Genomic DNA, 17,939 nt, shown 5'->3' on the forward strand with positions numbered 1-17,939 from the left:
ATATCACAATAATATAAAATATCACACATTTAACGAAATTAAATCAATCAACACCTTATAAATATTTCTATTTCACATTTTAATCTCACAATTTTCTTATTTGCAGATTAATTAATTTATCACTCAAAGGGCTACTGCCGTACGTAACGAGCCCCAGATGAATCGTTGGGAAATACGATTTTCCCGTTCATCTCACAATATATTATACTCATGAATTCAAACGCTCTCTCACCCCTTACCTTATTTAGACGCTTTCACACACGAATATGATTCCACGAGCAAACAACCTTTGTTCATCGACTCTTTGTCCATCAATCGATCTAAGTCGACAGTTTATGGGTAAACGTTAAAAATAGTTTATGAAAAGATACTCTAAAAACTAAATTTGAAATTCTATCAAGGAAACTTACAATAAATCATAAAACAAATCATTGGATAAAATAGAAATTTTTCACACGGTCGTTTTGGCGTTGGTTTCACTCAAATCGGACTTACGGTGAAGGAGAACGGTTCAAACTAAGGAGTTTTATAAACGGAGAAGTCGAATATTTTATAGAGAAATTTGGATGGTTAAAAAATCTGAGGAAATATGTTTATTTGACTACCTAAATGAATAAAACGACATAATAAAATTTGGACAAGAACGGAAAAACTTTTTTAGAACAATTATCGATCATCGTGTCAAACTATAGATTGTTGTTGTGTTTCTATTTGGTTTTACGGCCGCCGTCCAACTTCATTCCATTTTTTGTTTGTTTTATTTTATTAACAATTAGGGTTCACACATGGGTCAAACCCATTGGTCCCTTTATTTATTTTTAAATAAAACCAATAATTAATAAAACTAATGTTTTAATATATATATAATCACAATATCATAATAAGTATATAAAAATAAAGAAAATCAAACACAATATTACCACTATCTCAAGATAATTATTTATAAAGTAAATAATTAAAATAAAATATATTTAGAATTAAATAAATATAATTAAGTACACATTTAATATTAGTCAAACGCATAAAAGAATGCTATATTAATTGGGCCGGTGTGCGTATATACACGTAAAATCGCATAAAATCTTTTTCTTTAAAATATATATTACACTAAATACTATTATTTTTTAAAAAATATATTAAATAATAAGATGTAATATTTATTATTGATATCGCTCATTTAATCTAGTATATATAAAACTAGCACATCATAAAAATCATCTATATAACGGAAATTAATCACAAAGTTTATTAACATATATTTTATAATAATTTTAACATCAAATTAACTATTTAAAATCCTATTTAATCAATAAAATAGTTTACCATAAAATTTAGGGTGTTACAATTCTCCCATTGTTAAAGAATTTCGTCATCGAAATTTGTGGTGAGTGAACTAATATCTAACTTACCACCCTCAAGATTCAAACTTAGTCTACAAACATATTTAAGACATTCAATCTCCAATTAAGCACAACATGTAAAAATCAACTAACATAGCATGATAGAATAACATGACAAAATAAATCAATTAAACACAACATTTATCATTCAATTATGAAATAAAATATCACATTTATCATTCCATTATGAAATAAAATACCATAGAGTTACTCACTATAACTTACATATAAAAGATAACATAACATATAGATTTTACAAATAATAACGTAGTTCATTTAGTTTTGATAAATTAAACACATTTGAAGTATGTTGTCAATTTCAACTAGTTCTTTCAAACAAAAAATTACTAGTTTTACTCCTTAAAATAAAGTTTAAATCTTATCACCAAACATTCAACAAATTTAACTTAGGTCTGACAAAGAGAGCTATTTTTAAAATATTAAACACATCTAACAACTTAATAATATTATAATAGATTTACAATCAATTACTCTATAAAAACATGCGCTGTATATAATCAAGGAGAAAGAAAAAAAACTAATATAGAGATACTATTCCCTAATAATATATATTTAATAATTAAATTCATTCAATTGATATAAGCAATGAACATGTTTTTTTTAACTCGTTAAAAATAAAATTAAAAGGTACTTCTAGCAAAATAATGAGTTATCGTTTTCTCTTTTATTGACGATGAGTCATCGGGGTAACTAGTCCCTCCTACTCATGTAGTCAACTACTTAAGGAACTATAACTGCAGTTATTCAATTTCTAATATGGATAATTAAAAGTATCTTTAACGTGGTTCATGAGTGTGAAGGCGGCACCACAACTCCTACTCCTTACTTCAAGTGAAAAATTCACTTAATTACACATTAACAATAATTTATTGGTAATTTACAACTACTTACAACCAAGGAAATGACACTAGTATCAATATATAATTAATAATCCGATTGAAGAAATATATAACTATTTCACTTTTAATTGCTCTCAACTACTCTAACTCTATACACCGATCCCCAACAATTAAAACACTTGAAACACGAACAATTTAATATTTACATAATCATATACACATTCAAATAACTAATCCAAAATTAACACAAAGATTTTACATTCATCTCATAACTCAAACAATGATTCAAAAAATGAAACATATTCTCATAGAGGTCTAACTGCTACAAATTGATCACGATTAAATTTTCTTTTGAGTTAACCATCACTTAAAAGTTACAACAAATGGAAGCATATATAGATTTTCCAAGTAAAATATAAGATAAATAATTATTTACTAGAAGATACAATACATTACCAAACCAAATTGAATCAGGCAGTGCAAAAACCACTTTCAAGGTTACACATCATTCTAAAATTAATTTCTAGACTTAAATTATTATTAAAAAAATATCATTAAACATTTAGCACCCAAAAATAATTCATTGAGAATTCCAAATTTTTCTTTAAATTATTTTTCAATAATTCAAGTCTAAATAAGAACAACTAAGATAAATCACATTTCTAAACACAATACAAATAAAATAAATCACGGATATTTTTAAAATCTATAAGATTTCTAAAAATTCATTCATATTTTAATCATCAAAAACACATTTTTAAATAGTTCATTACTGTAAAGATTATTATTTTCAACTTATATTTTGAAATAAAATTTAAACTATATATATAGATAGATAGAAAATTTTACAATTAATTAACACTTGCAAAATAGTTCCAATTAATTTTCTTATTTTATCAAACTTACAAAAAAAAATGTATATCTATATACATTAAAGTAGTGCACATGACACAAAACATAAGACATATGATAATGATAATGCATTACACTAATTCATAAATCTACAAAATAGTAGCCTCCTCTCACACTAACTACTTAACATGTTTATAGATACATCCCTCAGTTTCAATCAAGCCACAAAGTTGGTACAAAACATAACACACCATCAATTTTAAAGATTTTGGAGTTCTGTTCTAATCTTAAAAATTGAGTCTCAAATAAAAATTGCAATTTTATAATTAATAAAAAAATTGATAAAATAAATTTTAGTTTTTATACACATACCATCTACATGAGGCACCCTACACATATCAATCTACATGATGCACTCTACACATACCAATCTAACAAATTTTAGTTTCTATACGCATAACAATCTAATGCATATCATTTACTAACAACATCTCCAATTAGGTTTTTCTTTTGTTTCTCTTTTGCTTCATTCATTCTTTCATCATATATGTTTTCATAGTTCTTTCTGTCTATTGGTTCATTTTTGAAAGAAAAAAAAATAGAACCAAACCCTATATATATTTCTCTTTGAAATATATTAAACTTTTCAAAGTTTAAGACATGAAGAATATAGAGTTACCACAACTAAGCCAAAACATAATTGCCCGAAAGAAAAAACTTTGGTCAATTCTGGCTAGCTTAATGTTTCTGTATGGCATATATGAGAAATTCGTCCCATATCACTTTCATAAACTTGTTAGAAAATACATTCAAAAATTCATAGGCTTTATGTCCCCTTACATGCATATAACCTTCCCTGAGTTTATATCAGGACAGTGCCTCAAACGCAGCGACGCTTACTCATGCATCCAAACATATCTCAGTGCAAATTCATTGAAAAATGCCAAAAGACTTAAAGCTGAAGTTGTTGCAAATAGCCAAACTCCACTTGTCCTTACAATGGAGGACGCTGAAGAGATTGAAGATAAATTCCAAGGGGTAAAAGTTTGGTGGTTTTCTCATAACACCCCTAATGATTCAGATGATAAAATATATTTAACACTAACTTTCCATAAAAATTACCGTGAACTCATCACTACCTCTTACATCAAACATGTGTTGGAAGAAGGAAAAGCTCTTAAATTGAAGAACAGGAAGCTTAAGCTTTACACAAACAACCCTAGCAATGATTGGTGGAAACCAAGAAGCAGCAAGTGGAGCCAAACAACTTTTGAACACCCTGCAACATTTGAAACACTTGCTATGGATCAAGAGAAGAAAGAAGAGATTATAGATGATCTTATTAAGTTCAAATCAGGAAAAGATTACTATGCTAAAGTTGGAAAGGCTTGGAAACGTGGTTATCTACTTTACGGACCGCCAGGAACTGGAAAATCTACTATGATATCTGCTATTGCTAATTTTATGAACTATGATGTTTATGATCTTGAGCTAACAACTATCAAGGATAACAATGAGTTGAAAAGACTCTTGATTGCGACGTCGAGCCAATCCATTATTGTAATTGAGGACATTGATTGTTCTATTGATCTCACTGGCCAAAGGACAAAGGATGAGAAGGAAGACAAAGATGGTAATGGTAAAGAAAGTAATGTAACTCTTTCTGGTTTGTTGAATTTTATTGATGGAATTTGGTCTGCATGTGGAAGTGAGAGGATCATAATTTTCACAACAAATTTTGTGGACAAACTTGATCCTGCTCTTATTAGGAGGGGAAGGATGGATAAGCATATTGAAATGTCTTATTGTAGCTATCAAGCTTTCAAGGTTCTTGCAAAGAACTATTGGGATAATGATTCTGATCATGTTTTGTTTCCAATTATTCAAAAATTATTGGGAGAGGTCAATATGTCTCCTGCTGATGTTGCTGAGAATTTGATGCCAAAGTCAATTACTGATCATTTTGGGACTCGCTTGAAGAATCTAATTAAATCTCTTGAGAGAGCAAAGGAAAAAACAGAAAAGAGAGATGAGGAAGCTGAGATGGAACAATGCCTCGAGGGGAAGAAGAATATGTGAAATCTAATGAAAAAATATGGGTGGAAGTCAGGGAGAATGGCCTAATCCATTAATTTAGATTAGTAATATAATATTATTTTAATGTTTTGAAACTTCTTAATAACAATAGTTTATTTTTATTATTATTCATATATATGTAGTTTTTTCTAACTGGTTTTGAATGGAAGATTGATGGGCTATGCTTAGATTTTGTGCAGGATGAGAGAATTTAGTTTTAAAAGTTTATAAGTTCTAGTATATTATACTATAATTAATATTTGTCATACTAATTTTCGTAAGGTTATGATTGATTTACATTTGACATGAAAATTAAATACATAGATTGTTATAAGAATAAGATAAGTGTAAGACAATATCATGGTTGTCATAATAATCATTAACATTAAATCATGGAATCATCAATTCAGATGGCATGAATGATTTAATAGAATTTTAAAACAATATTTCATCATCAGTCACAGAAATCATCAACATTTAAAGAAAAACAGAATCATCAATATAACGTACATTGTACACATGGCAACCCAACCCTATATTCTCTAAGAAATTAAACATTTCAAAGTAAGGAATGAAGAAAACAAGGTCACCACTAGTCTCACAGATACTAGCCCAAAATTTTTTGTATGGCATGTATGAATTTTTTTTCCCATTTCAGCTTCATAGGTTTGTTCAAAAATACGCTCTAAAAATCACAGGAAGGGGATTTGGTAAGCATCTGGAGGCGAGAGAATCGTAATTTTCACAACCAATTTTGTGGACAAACTTGATCTTGCTCTTATTAGGAAGGGGAGGATGGATAAGCATATAGAAATGTCCTATTGTAGCTATCATGCTTTCAAGGTGCTTGCAAAAAACTATTTGGATATTGATTCTAATGATGATTTATTTCCACTTATTGAAAAGTTGTCGGGAGAGGTTAATATGACACCTTCTGATGTTGCTGAATCTCTGATGCCAAAGTCCAACACAGAAGATTTTGAGGCTTGCTTGAAGAATCTAATTCAATCTCTTGAGAGTGTAAAGAAAAAGGAAGAGGAGGAGGCAAAGAAAAAGGAAGTTCAGCTGAAGGCAGTGAAGGCTAATGAAAATCTGCAGAAGAAGTGAAGGACAATGGTGCCATCTATCAGTTTGGATTATGGTTAATTTCAGAAATATATGTAACACTTCAGTTTGGATTATCAGTTTTCCTAAGTTGCTTTCTCACTACTAGAAAGAAATCTGTTTTATCAAATTGGTGTTAACCGAGTTGTAAACAACTCAAGCCTTTCAAACAAATTGGTGTTCCTAAGTATCTTTTTTATAACTATGTTAAAGGTATGAAGTATCCACCATCACTGGTTTAGCAGTTTTCTATCTCTGTCGGGGAATATGTTAAACACGTTGTCCAATAACGGCTACAGTGGCAGTATCGCATAGCAAAATTTAACCAAATAATTATTGTTCTGTGATACACCACTTAATACGAAGTATTGTCAAATAGTGATTACAACAACACTACATGACTATAACGTGGTGAAATTTGAACAAACTGCTATTTTCTTCAATCGCAGATTGACAACATTGGTTGGACACACAAGATGAGATTCAATCTGTGACCACTTACTTTAAGTATCTAGTTCCCTTATCACTAAGACCAACAACATCTCAGTAGGATGCACGTATCTAGAACACAAACTTAATTTTCTAGATCATGTCACCCAGACATGCAAAAACAACAACACAACAACCACTAGCTCATACAAGATAAAATGAAACATGAATTGCGTAGCACTGACACTTAAAGACTAATGTGTCCAATGCCCAATACATTCAGGATGACACAGATACATGTAGTTACATTCAATTTCTTTTAATTTGTAAATTATTCTTGATATCAAGTGTCAATGCAAGTAGGGATGAAAATATGATAGATCGTTCGTCAGGGCCTATGGTATGACATAGTTATGGCATGACCTATTTAATAAAAAAACTAGACTCAGACTATTTTTAAAGCCTATTTATTCAAATAGATCAGACTTAAGTTTATAAAAAAAACCTAATAGGCCTGACAGACCGACCTATATATATATATATATATATATATATATATATATATTATTTATTAATATTATTATATTAATAATATTATTTTCTATTTTAAACTATATTAATTAGGCAATCACTGTAGTCGTTCCATATTCGGTAGTCATTCAATTAGTCAATCACTCAGTAGTGGTTCCATATTTGTTTGAGAGTTAATAATGAGTGCGTTTGTTTGAGAAAAACATATATTCTTTGAAACCAAAAATTATGTTTTAGGGTTTAAAGGATGTTTGTTTTAGATTTTTTTGAAATTATTTTGTTAGAAAAATTATTTTTTGTTTAATATATATAGATATGTACATTGATATTGGTATGTGGAGAGCACCATGTGATATGAGTATAGCCTTATTCATATTAAAACATTTAAATGCTCTATTCATACCACATGATAGTCTCTACATACCAATATCAATTTACATATCTATATATATTAAACACAAAATAATTTTTCTAACAAAATGATTTTTAAAAAATCTGAAACAAACATCCTTTAAACCCTAAAACATATTTTTTGGTTTCAAAGAATATATATTTTTTTTTCTGAAACAAATGCACCTATTATTACTTCTCAAACAAATATGGAACGATGAGTGATTGACTAATTGGATGGCTACCGAATATGGAACAGCTACCCAATATAGAACGACTACCGAATATGGAATGACTACTGAGTGGTTGCCTAATTGATATAATTTAAAATAGGAAATAATATTATTAATATAATAAAAAATAACATTAATAAATAATAAAATATATATATATATAGGCCGGCGTGTCGGGCATAATAGGCTTTTTTATAAGTCTGCGCCTGACCTATTTAAATAAATAGGCTTTAAAAATAGTCTGAGCCTAACCTTTTTATTAAATAGGTCAGGCTAGGCTAGACTATAAGTAGGCCATGCCATAGGCCCCTGATAGACGACCTAGTCTATTCCCATCCCTAATTGAAACAATGATTCCTAGTTATTAAGAGAAGATAAATCAATGTAAAAGAATGAATGAAAAAAAAGTAATTTAAATGAATAGGTCAAATGTCAGAGTTTGTATGTACGAGGATGGACTATAAGAGGATGCATTTGTAGTTCACTTCATCCTCACATGTTGAAAATGACCCAACACATCAACGTATAGAAAGACAATAGCTAACAAGACAAAACTATAGTCTTAAATGTCTTGAAGAATGAAAAAATGAAAAGGACAGCTCATGTCCAAGTTTCTAGGAGGATTGAACCTCCTATACGAGGATGGACTGAATTAGTCCAAGGACAACTGGATGACATTTATGTAATTATGATTAATGACCTTGGACTTTTTGATTAAGTCCCCAACGGTCATAAAGTGTTTGACACATGGAAAGAGTATCACAAGATCTCTATAAAAGGAATGAAGGAGCTCTTCATTAACAGACACACAACAACATTGCATGAAAAGAGCAAGATTCTAAAAGCTATCAAGAGCAATTTATATCATCTCTTTATACTTTCTATAATCTTACACTAGATCTTTGAAATATCTTGCAGAAAATGTTAAGTAAAGAGAAACATCATACTTATATCACTTTGTAATTTCCATGTGACTTACACTTGGAAATAGTTGAAACTTGTAAGAAACAAGGTTGTAAACTTGGTGAGGCTAAATAATACACAAAGTGTAACTAACCTCTGTGAGAGGTTAATCTGTTTGATGCTTAGTAAAAAACTCACAAGTGTGTGAGGACTTGACGTAACCTTCATTGAGTGAACCAATATAAAGTTGTGTGTGTTATCTTTTATACTCTCTCTTTTATTTATTTAGCTCAAATTAAAAGTTTTAAATTTCTATCATCTGATTCTGATTCTCTTAGAGAGGATAGTGATTTAGAACACATGAGAAAATTTTAAAACAACAATATTCATATTCAACTCCCTATTTTAATGATATTTTAGCTACAACAAATTATTCTAAAACTATGAGAATAAATCATTACATCACTTCAAATATTACTTAAAATAAAGCTAAATTAGTCTTTTATCAAAGTCTCTTGTGGGGATTAACTATCTTCTATAATATGAAACTATACTCATGCCATTAAAAAGGAAATTGCAAATATGAGTGTTTCATGCAGTGAAGTACGGAAAAGTCATCAATCCTCATTGAAAGAAGTTACTCCTTGGTGTTTATAAAATAAATATTGATGGATCTTATATTCTTTAGGATATAATCTATGATAACCTCGATAAAATTACAAGATGCTTTTATGTCAAAATTAGCAACAATAACGCCTCCTTGATAGTAGAACTCACCACCGCAAAGTATGATATCCATATTGTTCGTGATTTATCCCTTACTCATGTCATATTCAAAGTTGATTCGTCGGTCGTCAATTTTGTTGTTAGACATGAATAACCTTGACTCCACCCTTCAATGCATTTTGGATGAAATCAAACATCTCCTCAAACTTCCTACTTGGTAGACAATTGTGTAAATTGTCAATCGTGACGTCATAAATGTGCTAATTTTATTATATGTTTAGGACTTAATAGCTTATTTACTTTGAACATATTAGAGTTTTTACCGTAAGATTTTTTGTAGTTCTTTAACGTACGGTTATTTTGCTACTCTATAATTTTATTCCAGACTATTATAACAATTATTTAATTGTCAAAATAAAACAAAAAAATTGAAATATATTTTTTTTATAGATAAAAGTTTAGATGAGTTAGATTTGATACTAGATGACCATAGATAATTATCAACTAACAAGGGTTTTATCATAGTTTTGGACAATGATAAAATTAAACATATGAAATATAGCTTTTTGGAAAATCAATTTCAAAAAGAAAATTCTTTTTTAAAAATAAGTTAATATGTTAGGGGTGTAAATTATAAGGAAAAGGTGTTAATAGCAATTTTGCACGATAATAGTGTATTTCAATTTTAGGGTTTTCGTTATCTAGATTCTTCCAACCATGTTTATAAATTGACACACCGACCAATTCCTTCCCTATATATTTTGGCCTCAGTTCTCTGTTTTATTAAGAACATCTCCAATTAGGTTTTTCTTTTGCATCATTCTTTCATCATGTATGTTTTTGTTGTTCTTTCAATCACGTGATGAGAAAAAATAACTGCAACAATATGATGGATTCGTTCTATGATTCCTAGTATTTAAGTCTCTGATGATTTATCATTTACTTTCTTTTAAAAATTTAATTATGTTTTTTTATTTAACAAATTTTGTTTTGAATTAAGAAAAAAAGGGATATGATGATGTTTACATTGGTCCGTGTTTCTGATTCACCGTGACCGACTACTTTTTCCAATCTCTGATCTCTCTATAAAACAATTCACATTTTTTATTTTTATTTTTTGTAATTTGAAATTTTATTTAGGTTTTGTTTTGTGATTCTGAGATTGAATCTAACATGTATATGTGGTTATGTGATATTCTGAATCAAATTTTTTATTTTAGAAGAAAAAAATTTGTATATGAATTTATGATTATGATTTTAACGTATTTCTGTTGTGATGAACTAAGATGTAAATTCACATGTCAGACTTCAGAGATTTTCATAATCTATGAGAATGACAATTCTTATTCACTGAGCAGAAATTTCTTAAATGCAATTTTTTTGTTTATTTTTTAATTTTTAAATATTTGAAATTTGAAATATTGACGGGAGATTTCCGATGAATCTCAGTACTAATTGAGAGCAAACTAATTTGTGTTTGTATAGTTCTCAAGTAACTGTCATAAATCAATGCTTTCGGTGTCGACGGTGCTGCTGTAACTGGTGTCATCTCCGCCAGAGTTGTCTCATATTCCATTGCCTTGTGGAGCGGGTTGCTGCCTTTACCATTTGGGACTGGCCATGAGACATACATATCTACACGAATTCTGATATGGATGCGATGTTTTCATTAATAATTTGAAAAAATGAATTAATTGTATTTGATCAAAATGTTGATGTCATTATTAAATTCTGTTGGTTTTTTAAGACATTAACTTGTAACATTTTGAATAGCACTGGCTTAATCAAATGTGTGTTTCTATTTTGTTAGTATTAGTTGGTTATAGTTGGTGTCCAATGTTTGCTTAATGTTGTCAGTTTTTGTTATGATAAATTGGTATGCGATTATTGAAAAATTGTTACCTTCAATGATTTTCAATAAAGAAAACAAAGCAATGCAATTCCAGTTTTTTTCTATTGTTTATCAGTTTTAGCAGAATCAAACTTCTAAAAAACAGATTGAAATTGAAGAAAGTGGAAGCTGGTTTGAAGAAATAGCATCAAATAGGGATGAGTTCAGCTTCTCAGTTGGTTCTTTTTCTATTCTTGATGAATTGAGCCAATTTGTTGCCATGTTTCAACGATAAGATTATTTCTAGGGCTTTTCTAGATGAAGCTTAATAATAATAACTTTTAGACCAATGCAAACTTATTCAACAGGAGCTTCAACTTTGCATCATTACCGAATAAGATGTACTTAGTAGGTCCATCTCCTTAAACGAGTGATATTCCTTAGCACTTTTGTAAATTAGAAAAACTAGTGCTGCATTTGACCAGAAGATAAATAAAGTTTAACAAAAACTGTTCCAGTCAAGAGTCACTTATAATTTAATTAGAGTAGTAGCATTTCAATCTTGTTGTTAGACTTTTTTTTTACATTGTGCTCTATTTCTCTTGAGTTGGAAATGAAGTAAATATTTGTAGAGATAATTGAAGAAATAATATAACAAAGTAACATTATATTGAAACGATCCATCTAAAAAGTTTTTTATATTTATCTTAAATAACTCATTTTATTTTTCTCATTAATCTTATTTGATTTTACTTCTAGTAATTATGTGGAGCTATTATGTATCACCAACATTTTAAATTGAAGACACATTCATTGTCTCGATTGATATTAATAAATGTAACTATATTTAATAATTATCAATATTTGTCAATCAATGTCTGACTCGTGTCTGATGTCAGTATTTATGTAAGTGCTTCATATATTTTGAATTTTAGAAATATTTTGAATTTTAGATGAAATGAAATTCAAGGAATATAGGTGGACATCAAGTTACATTCTATATACACAACAAATGTCCATTTCCAATATGGCCAGCAACTCCATCAAACACTGGCCAACCAATTATAGCATATGGTGGATTCTGCCTTGCATCAAGCCAAACCAAGAAAATTCAAGCACCATGGTCATGGAGTGGTAGAATTTGGGCTAGTACAGGTTGCAATTTTGATTCAAATAGTTGGAAACCATCTTGTGAAACAGGGGATAGTGATGGAAAACTAGCATGCAATGGACTAATAGGTACTCCACCAGCTACATTAGATGAAATCACACTTCAAGGTGATAAAGGGAAAACAAATTTCTATGGTGTTAGTCTTGTTGATGGTTACATTGTTCCTGTTTCTATCACACCAAGCAAGAACATTAATTCAAAATGTAACATTGAAGGTTGTTTGAAGGATGTTAAAAGTTTGTGTCCTAATGAGCTTCAATCTCTTGAGAGTGTAAAGAAAAAGGAAGAGGAGGAGGCAAAGAAAAAGGAAGTTCAGCTGAAGGCAGTGAAGGCTGATGGAAAATCTGCAGAAGAAGTGAAGGACAATGGTGCCATCTATTAGTTTGAATTATGGTTAATTTCAGAAATATATGTAACACTTCAGAGTATATATTTTTTTTAATAAAATAAACTTTTTGTATAATGCTATTCCTAAGTTGCTTTCTCACTACTAGAAAGAAATCTGTTTGATCAAATAGGTGTTAACCGAGTTGTAACCAACTCAAGTCTTTCAAACAAACTGGTGTTCCTAAATATATTTTTTATAACTATGTTACAGGTATGAAGTATCCACCACTGGTTTAACAGTGTCTATCTCTGTTGAGGAATATGTTAAACAAAGTAGTATTGTCAAATAGTGATTACAGCAGCGCTAAATCACTATAACGTGACGAAATTTGAACAAACTGCTATTTTGTTCAATCTGCGATTGACAATATTGGTTGGACACACAAGGTGAGATCAATCCGTGACCACTTACTTTAAGTGTTTGGTTCCCTTACCAATCAGACCAACCACATATTGGTAGGATGCACGTATCTATAATACAAACTTAATTTTCTAGATCATGCCACCCACACATGCAAAAACAACAACCCAACAACCACTAGCTCATACAAGACAAAATTAAACATGAACTGTGTAGCACTTATACTTAAAGACTGATGCGTCCAATGTTCAATACATTCAATTTTTTTTTAATTTGTAAATTATTCTCGACATGAAGTGCCAATGCAATGTCCGATGTCTATGACTCAGTGCTTCATAGAACGATTAATGCTCTAAAACTGACATGTATATATATATATATATACAGTAAGAATTGCTTACAAGCTTTGTAGAGACAACCTCCTTGAAATTGTAGACTGCTGCATAATTCAGTGCCCTAATTTTTGCCGCTTTTGTAAAATTGAACCAGAAATAGAGCATCACTTGTTTTTCTTTTTTCTTTCTTCTTGTTCTCGCATAACAGAGTTATCGTTCTCAGTTTTCACTGATTCGATTACGATTTCCATGGAAGTATTGCAGTCAATGAATCTAAAAAAAAATCTTCACCATTGTATCTGGTTAGTTCTTAATTTGTGAATTACGAGAAATAAGACTCATTATCAGTTGTCTAGAATATGATAATTGGACTCATACACTTTAATAAAACAGAGATAACTAATAATCACCATCATAACTGAAAAGTACATTCATAAATATAATTTACAACTTGTTTAGTAGATTCATAAAATATTACATCTTGAAAACAAACTACGATCCACTGATTACATCATAAAACAAAACATCAAATTCTAATTCCCCAAGTTTGTAACTGATTTATGATGCTAAATTCATGTCTTATGTTCCTCCAGCTGCTAAAATAAAAACAATAATTAGGGTGAGATAAAAATATTCCAGTGTTCTGAAAAATAAAGGGGAAAATAGTCTCAAAGAGTTTCTTTCATAAAAGTGTATAAAACATGAAAATAATTATACATCTCAAATTAAAACTCTCAATTTTGAATTTTTATACATCACACTCTAATTATACAAAGAATCTCAACTTCCAAAATCCCTCACATCCAAAACAGTTTATTCAAAGAATTTCAACTTCCAAAATCCTCGTATTAGAATAAATTAATGTAACGTAACACATTTTCACATACATACGAGAGGCATTACGAACACAGTTTCACATATAATAGTAACGAACATAAATCGTGCTCAACAAGCATACTTACCTTAAATTTATTTATGCACATCTAATTAAATTTTTTCCTACCATATAAATCATTCACAAACATCACAACCATAAAGCGTAAATGTAATCCTATGGGCTAGATTTCTTGGCAGTTGTTTTCTTTCATTTTTCTTTTTCCCAAATAATTTTTGTAATAAAATTAAATCACTAATCATAACAAAAAAACCTTTAATAAAAAGAAGTTTGTGACAAAGGAGAACACGATGTTCCGATTAAATTGTTTTTTGAGCTTTTTTTGTTTTGAATTGCAACTTTGACTTAAGTTTTTTAGTTTTGGGTTATTATCCCTACTTTATTGATTGTGTCCGATGGACAAATTTAGACATGCACAAAAATGATTTTAAAGAGTTTTAACAAGTTTAAATGATTTAAAAAATTAAGGAAACAAGATGTTTAAAGATTGGGATGAAGGGTTTGATCACCGAGAAGAAAGGAAGGTGTTTTCAGACTAAAAAAACAAACAATGGTTAGTAGAAATGATATTTAAGGCATCATGGTGATTTTTCATCTAGCATTCCTACACGTTCAGTCGAAACTTTTCAATTTGGGGAAAAATTGAATTTTTAGGATTTTGAATTAAGATTAAGATTATTTTTTATTTATTTTTTATTTAAACAATATATTCTCACTTGATAACTAATCCAAATTAACATTGACTCCAATAATTAAATTTGTTTTTCTTTAAATGAAATAATTTTTTAATTTTAATTTAGTGGTGTAAAAATATGATCAAATTTATTTATAAATAATATATTATTTAACTATTGTTGATTTAATTTGATAATAAAATATATTAATTTTTAATTCCTTAACCAAAACTATTTGTAAGAAAAAAAAATCTTGATACATGAGTAGAATTAAGCTCCAAAATTAATAAATCTATAAGTTTAACCTCAATAATTTAATAAACTTGATACATAAGTAGAATTAAGCTCCAAAATTAGTGGTCAGAAAAAGATCTTGACTTTTTATAAATATATGAAGAGATCAATAATACATTTAAACATCTTCTCTATTAAAAGAATAAATTGGTAAGCTTTTCACAATTCTTATGACATAAGATACCTTTCTAATGGAAAGTACCACCTTGACATGACCTAAGCTACTACTACTAGACCATTGGACCAAACCATAGTTTTCTTCCATAAATAATGTAAAGAAGAAAGATATTTTATGTTGACAAAGAGCAAGTTATAAGAGTGGACATTGATGACATGACTTATAAAGAAGAGTGAACATGGTATTGAAGCACTCTACTTTTTGTAGGTTCACTCAATATAAACTGTATTTAAATTAATAAATATTCTTAAAATATAATAGTATAAATATATTAAAATAACAATGTACACAATTTATAATACGACTTTTAATAATAATACGACTTTTAATATTAACAATATTAATATTTATAAAGTAGATCTATGACATTTAGGGTGTGGTCCAAGCGATCCTACCAAATCTTTAAGACTTCCACTTTACTTTTTGTTGTTGTCGTTTTTAAATCACACTCAAATCTTCCTTCACTTCTCATTTCATTGTGATATGTAAGTTTTCTTTCTTTATGTTTTTTATTTATTTATTTTCATTATTATTATTATTTTCATTATTATTATTATTCACATTATAATATTTTATATCTATCCATTTAGACGACAAAAAAATTATAGTAGTTAGCTCATTCTTCGTGATACCATTTTCTTAACTTTTTAGCTTTTATATTTATTGTTTAGCGTGTTTTGTTTTTATTTAGTTACTTTTCATATTTTTATGTTTTTGCCTTTTTGTCGTATTATTTTGGTTATTTCAACACATTACGTTGACTGAATGCTTCGATCTAAAGTCATCATAGACTATGAAAAAAATGACGTTTACATGCACGCCTCTATTATTTCATTTGTATATAGTTGCTACTTGCTAGTGGTGTGCCTTTGGATTTTATATAAAAAGTGGTGTGACTTTGGGATCCCAAACCTACTTTGCATTGGTTAAAAGAAGGGACGTATTGAGGGTCAAGGGTGGTTTTTTATTTAAGTGAATAGGTAAATTGGTTTTAACATGATAAATTTCAATTAAATTGATTCATAAATTTTGTAAATGGATAAATGTATCTTTAAAATAATAAAATGTTAACTACAATAGTTCTTTGGTAAATTTTTTAATTTAAATATTTTAATGTGATACTGTAATTAAATATATAATTTATCTATGTTATACCATTTTCTCAAAGATAAATTTGTCAATGAAATTTATCATCTCAAAGATAAATTTATGAGTAATTATAATTGTTCAGAGACTAATTATTGACAAATTAGTCCATAAATGATTTAATTTTTATAGAAAATTAGTGCACGTCATGATATTAATATGAGATCATAATCTCGAACGATAGTATTTTAAAAATGAACTAATTTAATTAATATTTTATAATTTTAGAGATGTATTTATCAATTTATAAAATTTATAGACTAATTTGACTGATACTTTCAATTTAAATGATCAATTTGTCTATTCACTCTTTTTGATATTCTCTTTAGAAAAATAAAATTATACCACAAATAAATTATAATCATTTCATTAATTTTTTGAAATTATCTTTTACTTGTTATTCCATTGAATGTTTTAAAAAAATGGCAAAATCTATCCTTATTTAACAATATATACCATTTACATAAACCAAATTATTTTCAATCCATATTTCTTTTTTTTTTTTACTAAAAAAAATGACAACCATTTATTCAGATTGATAAAAATTATATTAACTGAGATACCATTCAAAGTCGTTAAAACCGTAAAAGATGAATGTATGAATAAACTCAGAACATCTATGCTAATATAAAACTACAAAATATCTACAAATGTGACAAAATTTACAAATATAATAAAATTAAAGTATCAATAATATCAATGTCTCTGAAATTGAAACACTGCAACAAGACGGAAAAACAAAACAACGTTACACCAAGACGGTAAATTAAAATAACGTCGCACCAAGACGACAAACAAAACAAGTTATACTAAAATGATAAAATAAAATAAAAATATAACAGAAAATTTAAATATATAAAAATCACTTATTAGATTAAAGAAAGAAGTGCAAAATTGATTGAAAGAAGTAATTTCAGACAAAAAATTAATTATAAATCACCTCATTTTTGTAAGGAAAAGACGAACAAAAGAGGGGAGGCGGAGGTCAAAAGCGACCACATTTGTTACTGATTATTTACAATCCATGTTCTAGCTAGTAGTAACAAAAAGTGTTATTTAAGTAGTATTATTACTTTATTTGGCAGTTAAATTTTCATTTTAACTAACTTTTGATTAACTTTTTATAATGATGATTTTTTTTATTAACTAATTTTTGAAACTTT

General features: G+C 28.5%; 2 protein-coding genes, 1 long non-coding RNA gene and 2 other non-coding genes across 5 annotated transcripts; all 5 read left to right on the forward strand.

Annotated features, from left to right (window-relative positions):
- The first annotated feature begins 3,723 nt into the window (after positions 1-3,723).
- On the forward strand, positions 3,724-6,448 carry LOC101505277 (AAA-ATPase ASD, mitochondrial-like). The gene is made up of 2 exons (XM_073364954.1): positions 3,724-5,014; positions 6,107-6,448. Exons 1-2 carry the CDS (start codon positions 3,773-3,775, stop codon positions 6,293-6,295), a joined length of 1,431 nt encoding a protein of 476 aa, XP_073221055.1. The 5' UTR covers positions 3,724-3,772; the 3' UTR covers positions 6,296-6,448.
- Positions 6,449-10,218: 3,770 nt separating this feature from the next.
- On the forward strand, positions 10,219-11,685 carry LOC105851546 (uncharacterized). Its single transcript, XR_001143298.3, has 2 exons — positions 10,219-10,336; positions 10,990-11,685. It is a non-coding gene; the product is annotated as an uncharacterized lncRNA (long non-coding RNA).
- On the forward strand, positions 10,358-10,437 carry LOC113785579 (small nucleolar RNA Z199). The gene has a single exon (XR_003471704.1). It is a non-coding gene; the product is annotated as a small nucleolar RNA Z199 (small nucleolar RNA).
- Positions 10,770-10,865, forward strand: LOC113785597 (small nucleolar RNA R64/Z200 family). The gene has a single exon (XR_003471722.1). It is a non-coding gene; the product is annotated as a small nucleolar RNA R64/Z200 family (small nucleolar RNA).
- On the forward strand, positions 11,685-12,888 carry LOC101489685 (thaumatin-like protein). Its single transcript, XM_073365142.1, has 2 exons — positions 11,685-11,736; positions 12,371-12,888. Exons 1-2 carry the CDS (start codon positions 11,685-11,687, stop codon positions 12,886-12,888), a joined length of 570 nt encoding a protein of 189 aa, XP_073221243.1.
- Positions 12,889-17,939: the final 5,051 nt, after the last annotated feature.

Source organism: Cicer arietinum, chromosome 2, assembly GCF_000331145.2.
Source record: "Cicer arietinum cultivar CDC Frontier isolate Library 1 chromosome 2, Cicar.CDCFrontier_v2.0, whole genome shotgun sequence".
Lineage (NCBI taxonomy): Eukaryota > Viridiplantae > Streptophyta > Magnoliopsida > Fabales > Fabaceae > Cicer > Cicer arietinum.

What these genes read in the sequence shown, in the direction of transcription:
- LOC101505277 (XM_073364954.1), top strand. Translation starts at nt 3,773, where the DNA reads ATGAAGAATATAGAGTTACCACAACTAAGCCAAAACATAATTGCCCGA. An exon ending in TTCAAAAATTATTGGGAGAG is followed by an intron (nt 5,015 to 6,106) that starts GTCAATATGTCT and finishes TTGTCGGGAGAG; the next exon opens with GTTAATATGACACCTTCTGA.
- LOC101489685 (XM_073365142.1), top strand. Translation starts at nt 11,685, where the DNA reads ATGCAAACTTATTCAACAGGAGCTTCAACTTTGCATCATTACCGAATA. An exon ending in GCATCATTACCGAATAAGAT is followed by an intron (nt 11,737 to 12,370) that starts GTACTTAGTAGG and finishes CAATATGGCCAG; the next exon opens with CAACTCCATCAAACACTGGC.